Source organism: Rattus norvegicus, chromosome 10 (genome assembly GCF_021556685.1).
Source record: "Rattus norvegicus strain SHRSP/BbbUtx chromosome 10, alternate assembly SHRSP_T2T, whole genome shotgun sequence".
Taxonomy (NCBI): domain Eukaryota; kingdom Metazoa; phylum Chordata; class Mammalia; order Rodentia; family Muridae; genus Rattus; species Rattus norvegicus.
In genome coordinates this window covers 74,467,097-74,476,171 of record NC_141543.1, presented here as the reverse complement: position 1 = coordinate 74,476,171, position 9,075 = coordinate 74,467,097, and the positions used below count along the sequence as shown (strand labels likewise).

The 9,075-nt window shown below is 42.0% G+C and overlaps 1 protein-coding gene across 1 annotated transcript; it reads right to left on the bottom strand.

Annotated features, from left to right (window-relative positions):
• Nucleotides 1-544: 544 nt before the first annotated feature.
• Wfdc17 (WAP four-disulfide core domain 17) lies at nucleotides 545-2,690 on the bottom strand. The gene is made up of 3 exons (NM_001433468.1): nucleotides 2,600-2,690; nucleotides 1,834-1,982; nucleotides 545-746 (listed from the first exon to the last, which is right to left on the bottom strand). The coding sequence occupies exons 1-2, from the start codon at nucleotides 2,679-2,681 to the stop codon at nucleotides 1,834-1,836; spliced, it is 231 nt and encodes a 76-aa protein (NP_001420397.1). The 5' UTR covers nucleotides 2,682-2,690; the 3' UTR covers nucleotides 545-746.
• Nucleotides 2,691-9,075: the final 6,385 nt, after the last annotated feature.

Genomic DNA, 9,075 nt, shown 5'->3' with positions numbered 1-9,075 from the left:
GTCATAGGAAGTTCTGAGCCACCTCATGTGGACTCTTGGAACTGCACTGAAGTTCTGTAGAAGAGCAGTATGTACTATTAACCTCTGAACCAGCTCCATAGCCTCTTAACTCATGCTAAGAAGAACCCAAAACCCCAAGGTCATCCCTGTGCCTCAGGAGTTAGATATCCACTGACTGCGGTAGGATGTTGAATTGTTTTACAATAGGGAATTTCTGAGCCCTGCCTGCTTCTCCTGTATCATCATTCATTAATTAATGCAGCTCCAGCATGCCTGCTAAATGAGACAGACATGCTCAGATCGTTTTGGTCATTCGGCTTTAGAAGACTTAGGCTCAAGAATATCCCCTCCCCTGGAACATATTCACATGTCCATTGCCTTGTTGCTACATCTGAGCAAGGCAGAGGGGAGAGGAAAAACCCAGGAGGACCTGTCCTGGGATGGCTGGGATTCGGAGGCTTCAGTGTTCATGGGAGGCTGCAGGGATAGCTCTGTTAATCAGAACAGTCAAAAGGATGTGAAAATAAGAACTGTACAACAAGAAGAATGCTAAGGAGAGTTTATTTTGGACACAAACACATTAGGAAGCTGTCATCACAGTATAGATCTTCCTCTTCCAAGGATACAATTCTAGGACAAGGGAGGAGCCAAGCACGGGCTCTAGGGATTCAGAAGAAATCTTCTGGGGCTGGTCATCAGTCGTGCTTATGAAGATCAAATCCATATTCCACATCGCTGTTAGTAACCTACAATACAGATTTGATCATGCTGTTTCCTCAGCGTAGAAACCTCTAGTTGTTCAGCCCTTACTCTCTGCGCATGGCTAAAAGGATGTGGACTTGTTTTAGAACCTCTACATTTATCTGGAACAATAAATTCCCCAACTTCAACTAAGGCCCCCACTTTCCCCATCATCTGATGCCGACTCCCTTGTCTGGTTGGCTTTGCGTGTCCTAACTTAAGCTTCTCCTAGTTTGATCTCCACTCTGACATCTTCCCAGGCAAAGAACTTCCTAGAAGCTGGTGCAGAGCTCATGCTGACACACAGACTGATTCTGCAGTCTAGTTCCATTGACCTTTGAATCTCCTTTCCAGTACATGCCTGCGTGACATACAAGGCATCCAATAAATGAATGTTCCCATTAACTTCGTTGTCCTCCCCCTCCCAGGAGCACTTGCTTTCCTGAGAGAGTCAAACCTCTTTGGCTAAGGAAGAGAAGAGTGAGATATCCTAGTTTATGACCATGTGGATCTAAGTTGTGGCGGCTTGTGTCATGGTGCAAGTGTCTTTGCAGTGGAGAGGACACAGATCACCTAACCTGGTGTCCTTCTTACATCTTCTTCCAGTTCCCTTTGTTGCACACATCCAGCCTCTTGTGTGCAGCCAGTGGACAGAGCAACATGGGACTGTCCAGGGAAAGTCCCCTGGATGAACATAGCTTAACAAAATGTTCTAGTTAGATGATAATAGCCCTTCTAGTCTTATGCATTTGAAAAATCTGCTCACAGGTTTTGGAAATTGGGGAAATATATTGGGAGGTTTGGATTTGTTTGAGGAATTATATCTCAGGGGACAGGCTAGGAGGTTTCAGAGGCCCATATCCTTCCCAGTTAACTTACTCTTCTCCTCAAGATTGCTTCTCAAGATATAAGTCTGCAGTCAATCAATGCTCCCCTGCTGTGCCTACCTGCCTGCTGCCATGCTCCCAACCACTAGGGTCATGGATTCACCGTCTGAACCTGTGAGCCCCCAATAAACTTTCTTCTATAAGTTGCCTTGGTCATGGTGTCTATTCCAACAATAAAAAAAGTAAAACACAGGAATCTACTCACTTAAAAGACAGGAGATTTGCAAACATGACCACAGCCATTTGAACAGCACTTCTGTATGTTGGGGCAGGATCGATCTCCTGAGCAAAATTCAACACAAATGCCAACACTTCCTGGGGGATTTTTGGGACACATTCCAGGTTTTTCTAATTCTGAAATAAACAATGGTGTTTATGCAGCCTGAAGCAGACAGAAAAGAAGGCTGAGAATCGATGCTAGAGATCAGAATGTTAATCACATAGTGCAGGAGACCAGCTTCCTCTATATCCTCCTTTACACCCCGGGATTCTTCCCACTGCTTCACCAGCTCCAGTCTTGCTCCTAAGCCCTCTGCTGACTCTGTCCCTTGGAAAAGTGTTCTCTCTCTCTTCACAGCCTATACAGTCTCAGAAGAAAGAACCTTCCACCATCACAGCCCATTTTTAACACTCAGAAGATGCCATAAAATCTCTAATGACAGCCACACCTCTCTCATTACACCAGACTCATGGTTCATCTCTGAGCAAGTGTTCCCACAAGTACGAAATGCAAAGCACTTCTCCAAATGAGAAGAGCTGCCGTTACCTCTACGCCAGCTTCTCTCAGACTCCTTTTTAGTCTCTTTCTCTAAGAAACTTAAGGAATGCAGAGTGATCACTCTTGTAGGCCAAAGGGAGTGAATTTGAGCCAAGCAGAGGCCAGATGGTTTTCCCTGTAATAGCGCATCCTAAGGTGGTAGGAGCTTTGAAGAGTCCCCTCTCTTCTAAACTTGGATGCCCTTAACACTCACTTTTGGGAAAACAGAAAGCATAGGTTATGTTCATTCCCACGGCGATCAAAGCCACCAGAAGCAAGACTGAGGCTGTCTTCATGTTGGCTCTGGCTGGGCTGAACACACAAAATAATTTATAGCCTCAGTACAGCTAGCAGTATTGCTGTGGGAGGATGCAGTCAATGAGGAAATCTACGAAAACAAGAGCTTTCCAGAAAGTGCCTGCCCATTACCTGGCTCCTTTTTCTGTTTCATAACTTCTCTCTAATAGTTCTTTGGTAGATGTAAGAGATAACAACGAGAGAGTCACAAACACTTTTTAGTACCTTATGACTCATTACACCACATCCTTACCCTTGTATGAATGATGAAGAAAAGAAAAACTTACTTGTGTTGCTCAGCATATCAGATTGCGAGCTGGAGCAGAGATGCTCAGTGAGTGTTGTCAGGGCTGATCTGGGGCTTCCTAGACACCCAGTTACATAAAGATGTAGCATTCGTCTGGGAGAGATGGGGCTGTGTCTCTGGAACTCTATAGATGAGAATCCTAACCCTGTGGAATCTAGGCCCTTCCTATTGCAGATATAGGCAACGAAGTCAGTCCTGGAAAAAATAGATACTCAATGACTTACCTACTGGTTAGGATTGATTGTAAAATAAGTAGGCAGGCTTCCTGATGATGGGTAGTTACCTTTGTCTGGTGCTTTTCTGTAAGCCAGGGTTCATACAGAAGGCCACATATGTGAGCAGTGGAGGGATGGGAGCCCCAAATCGTGCAGTATCCTTTGTCCCTGAGCAGTCTGCCTCTTCTGCCCTCCACACTGTACACTCTCAGAGACACAGCTGTAGCTGGACAGTCCAAGAGCTGTGGGAACGTCCCAGACACCATGTGGCTGGCTCTGCAGTGTTCTCTCTCTGTAGGCTTCTTCTCAGGGTTTGATGGTTTTTTCCTTTTTACATGCGTTGCTCCATGTTTCTAGTCCTTCCTTCAGATTGAGGAGACATTCTAGGGTGTGAGTAACATGCCTCCTTTGTTGTGTGCATGCTTTGTGAGAAACACAGGAAAATTTATTTTCATTTTTGTAATGTTATAATTTATATGATATATATATATCACAATACAGAGGAGTGGGGTTTTTGTTCATTTCTTTCATTTATTTTTGCTGTGTGATTTTTTGTTTGTTTGTTTTTGTTTTTGTACCCAGGTTTCTCTTTGTAGCCCTGGCTGTCCTGGAATTTGCCCTGTAGACCAGGGTGGCCTCAAACTCAGAGAAGCACCTGCCTCTGGTTCCCACTGCTGAAATTAAAGGAGCGCACCACCACCATTTACCTTAAAATACAGCAGTTGTAATAGGAGCAACTGGCCAGACAGTTCTGCTTTCCTTGGTAGTCCTAGCCCAGGCAAACAGAGGTTCATTTATTTATTTATTTTTTTTCCGGAGCTGGGGACCAAACCCAGGGCCTTGCGCTTCCTAGGTAAGCGCTCTACCACTGAGCTAAATCCCCAACCCATTTATTCCAACTTTAATCATCAACATTTACTCTCAGATCACATAGTATATAATACACAATAAATACATCTATCTATATCCTTATATATCCATATAAATATGTGTTACAGAAAAGACTGCAAAAGCTAACCATCCACAGAAGAAATCAAGAGGTTTCAGAGTCCTGAGAAGAAGAGGAAAAGAAATGTAAGAAGAATCTTGATTGAGAAAACAAACCCGGGTGTAGGGGAGAGACTGTGGTGGCTGCAAGTGAGGCTTCATGTCATCTGCGTGAAAACAAATCTCCCAGGGTGAGTGTAACTGCAGAAGCAGAGTCAGACCAGGCCTGGGTGAGGGAATTGGAGAACAGATGCATGGGAAGTCCAGATGGGTGAAGGAGAAGAAAGACAGACAAGGGAACGGCATAGAAGGAGACATAGATGATGAAGTAACAAGATAAACCATGAGAGGACCAGGAGCAGAGCTGTGACAGAGACAGACATGGGACACCTAACTTTGTGATGAAGGCGGGGATCTAGGAAAGATAATGGAGGTTCACTATTTGCTGATGAGTTTCTCTTCTGAACAGGAAGGCTTTGCCTTTTCTTTCTTTTTTTTCATATATACATCTTTTTTTATTAACTTGAGTATTTCTTATTTACATTTCGAGTGTTATTCCCTTTCCCGGTTTCTGGGCCAACATCCCCCTAATCCCTCCCCCTCCACTTCTTTATGGATGTTCCCCTCCCCATCCTCCCCCCATTGCCGCCCTCCCCCCAACAATCACATTCACTGGGGATTCAGTCTTAGCAGGACCAAGGTCTTCCCCTTCCACTGGTGATCTTACTAGGATACTCATTGCTACCTATGAGGTCAGAGTCCAGGGTCAGTCCATGTATAGTCTTTAGGTAGTGGCTTAGTCCCTGGAAGCTCTGGTTGCTTGACATTGTTGTACATATGGGGTCTCAAGCCCCTTCAAGCTCTTCCAGTTCTTTCTCTGATTCCTTCAACGGGGGTCCTATTCTCAGTTCAGTGGTTTGAGGCTGGCATTTGCCTCTGTATTTGCTGTATTCTGGCTGTGTCTCTCAGGAGAGATCTACATCCGGCTCCTGTCAGCCTGCACTTCTTTGCTTCATCCATCTTCTCTTACTGGGTGGCTGTATATGTATGGGCCACATGTGGGGCAGGCTCTGAATGGGTGTTCCTTCTGTCTCTGTTTTAATCTTTGCCTCTCTCTTCCCTGCCAAGGGTATTCTTGTTCCCCTTTTAAAGAAGGAGTGAAGCATTCACATTTTGATCATCCGTCTTGAGATTCATGTGTTCTATGCATCTAGGGTAATTCAAGCATTTGGGCTAATAGCCACTTATCAATGAGTGCATACCATGTGTGTTTTTCTGTGATTGGGTTACCTCACTCAGGATGATATTTTCCAGTTCCAACCATTTGCCTATGAATTTCATAAAGTCATGTTTTTTGATAGCTGAGTAATATTCCATTGTGTAGATGTACCACATTTTCTGTAGTCATTCCTCTGTTGAAGTGCATCTGGGTTCTTTCCAGCTTCTGGCTATTATAAATAAGGCTGCTATGAACATAGTGGAGCACGTGTCTTTTTTATATGTTGGGGCATCTTTTGGGTATATGCCCAAGAGTGGTATAGCTGGGTCCTCGGGTAGTTCAATGTCCACTTTTCTGAGGAACCTCCAGACTGATTTCCAGAATAGTTGTACCAGTCTGCAATCCCACCAGCAATGGAGGAGTGTTCCTCTTTCTCCACATCCTCGCCAGCATTTGCTGTCACCTGAGTTTTTGATCTTAGCCATTCTCACTGGTGTGAGGTGAAATCTCAGGGTTGTTTTGATTTGCATTTCCCTTATGACTAAAGATGTTGAACATTTCTTTAGGTGTTTCTCAGCCATTCGGCATTCCTCAGCTGTGAATTCTTTGTTTAGCTCTGAACCCCATTTTTTAATAGGGTTATTTGTCTCCCTGCGGTCTAACTTCTTGAGTTCTTTGTATATTTTGGATATAAGGCCTCTATCTGTTGTAGGATTGGTAAAGATCTTTTCCAAATCTGTTGGTTGCCGTTTTGTCCTAACCACAGTGTCCTTTGCCTTACAGAAGCTTTGCAGTTTCATGAGATCCCATTTGTTGATTCTTGATCTTAGAGCATAAGCCATTGGTGTTTTGTTCAGGAAATTTTTTCCAGTGCCCATGTGTTCCAGATGCTGCCCTAGTTTTTCTTCTATTAGTTTGAGTGTATCTGGTTTGATGTGGAGGTCCTTGATCCACTTGGACTTAAGCTTTGTACAGGGTGATAAGCATGGATCGGTTTGCATTCTTCTACATGTTGACCTCCAGTTGAACCAGCACCATTTGCTGAAAATGCTATCTTTTTTCCATTGGATGGTTTTGGCTTCTTTGTCAAAAATCAAGTGACCATAGGTGTGTGGGTTCATTTCTGGGTCTTCAATTCTATTCCATTGGTCTATCTGTCTGTCTCTGTACCAATACCATGCAGTTTTTATCACTATTTTTCAGTTGATATTGAATACTGCTGGAGTTCAGGGATAGTGATTCCCCCTGAAGTCCTTTTATTGTTGAGGATAGTTTTAGCTATCCTGGGTTTTTTGTTATTCCAGATGAATTTTCAAATTGTTCTGTCTAACTCTTTGAAGAATTGGATTGGTATTTTGATGGGGATTGCATTGAATCTGTAGTTTGCTTTTGGTAAAATGGCCATTTTTACTATATTGATCCTGCCAATCCATGAGCATGGGAGATCTTTCCATTTTCTGAGGTCTTCTTCCATTTCTTTCTTCAGAGTCTTGAAGTTCTTATTGTACAGATCTTTTACTTGCTTGGTTAAAGTCACACTGAGGTACTTTATATTATTTGGGTCTATTATGAGTTGTCATTTCTCTAATTTCTTTCTTGGCTTGTTTCTCTTTTGTGTAGAGGAAGGCTACTGATTTATTTGAGTTAATTTTATTCCCAGCCACTTTGCTGAAGTTGTTTATCAGCTTTAGTAGTTCTCTGGTGGAACTTTTGGGATCACTTAAATATACTATCATATCATCTGCAAATAGTGATATTTTGACTTCTTCTTTTCCAATCCGTATCCACTTGATCTCCTTTTGTTGTCTGATTGCTGTGGCTAGAACTTCAAGAACTATATTGAATAAGTAGGGAGAGAGTGGGCAGCCTTGTCTAGTCCCTGATTTTAGTGTGATTGCTTCAAGTTTCTCTCCATTTAGTTTAATGTTAGCAACTGGTTTGCTGTATATGGCTTTTACTATGTTTAGGTATGGCCCTTGAATTCCTATTCTTTCCAGGACTTTTATCATGAAGGGGTGTTGAATTTTGTCAAATGCTTTCTCAGCATCTAATGAAATGATCATGTGGTTTTGTCCTTTCAGTTTGTTTATATAATGGATCACATGGATAGTTTTCCGTATATTAAACCATCCCTGCATGCCTGGGATGAAGCCTACTTGATCATGGTGGATGATTGTTTTGATGTGCTCTTGGATTCGGTTTGCCAGAATTTTATTGAGTATTTTTGCGTCGATATTCATAAGGGAAATTGGTCCGAAGTTCTCTTTCTTTGTTCGGTCTTTGTGTGGTTTAGGTATAAGAGTAATTGTGGCTTCATAGAAGGAATTCGGTAGTGCTCCATCTGTTTCAATTTTGTGGAATCGTTTGGATAGTATTGGTATGAGGTCTTCTATGAAGGTCTGATAGAATTCTGCACTAAACCCGGCTTTTTGGTTGGGAAAAACCTAGGCTTTTTTTGGTTGGGAGAACTTTAATGACTGCTTCTATTTCGTTAGGAGTTATGGGGTTGTTTAAATGGTTTATCTGTACCTGATTTAATTTCGGTACCTGGTATCTGTCTAGGAAATTGTCCATTTCCTCCAGATTTTCAAGTTTTGTTGAATATAAGCTTTTGTAGTAAGATCTGATGATTTTTTGAATTTCCTCTGCTTCTGTAGTTATGTCTCCCTTTTCATTTCTGATTTTGTTAATTTGGACACACTCTCTGTGTCCTCTCCTTAGTCTGGCTAAGGGTTTTTCTATCTTGCTGATTTTCTCAAAGAACCAACTTTTGGTTCTGTTGATTCTTTCTACAGTCCTTTTTGTTTCTACTTGGTTGATCTCAGCTCTGAGTTTGATTATTTCCTGCCTTCTACTCCTCCTGGGTGTATTTGCTTCTTTTTGTTCTAGAGCTTTTAGGTGTGCTGTCAAGCTGCTGACATATGCTCTCTCCTGTTTCTTTCTGCAGGCACTCAGAGCTATGAGTTTTCCTCTTAGCACAGCTTTCTTTGTGTCCCATAAGTTTGGGTATGTTGTACCTTCATTTTCATTAAATTCTAAGAAGTCTTTAATTTCTTTCTTTATTTCTTCCTTGACCACGTTATCGTTGAGTAGAGCATTGTTCCACTTCCACGTATATGTGGGCATTCTTCCCTTATTGTTATTGAAGACCAGCTTTAGACCGTGGTGGTTTGATAGGATGCATGAGATTATTTCTATCTTTCTGTACCTGTTGAGGCCCGTTTTTTGACCAATTATATGGTCAATTTTGGAGAAAGTACCATGAGGAGCTGAGAAGAATGTATATCCTTTTGCTTTAGGATAGAATGTTCTATAAATATCTGTTAAGTCCATTTGGTTCATGACTTCTCTTAGTCTGTCTACGTCTCTGTTTAATTTCTGTTTCCATGATCTGTCCATTGATGAGAGTGGGGTGTTGAAATCTCCTACTATTATTGTGTAAGGTACAATGTGTGTTTTGAGCTTTAGTAAGGTTTCTTTTACGTATGTAGGTGCCCTTGTATTTGGGGCATAGATATTTAGGATTGAGAGTTCATCTTGGTGGATTTTTCCTTTGATGAATATGAAGTGTCCTTCCTTATCTTTTTTGATGACTTTTAGTTGAAAATTGATTTTATTTGATATTAGAATGGCTACTCCAGCTTGCTTCTTCTGACCATTTGCTT

What these genes read in the sequence shown, in the direction of transcription:
- Wfdc17 (NM_001433468.1), bottom strand. Translation starts at nt 2,681, where the DNA reads ATGAAGACAGCCTCAGTCTTGCTTCTGGTGGCTTTGATCGCCGTGGGA. An exon ending in TGCTTTCTGTTTTCCCAAAA is followed by an intron (nt 1,983 to 2,599) that starts GTGAGTGTTAAG and finishes TGTTTATTTCAG; the next exon opens with AATTAGAAAAACCTGGAATG.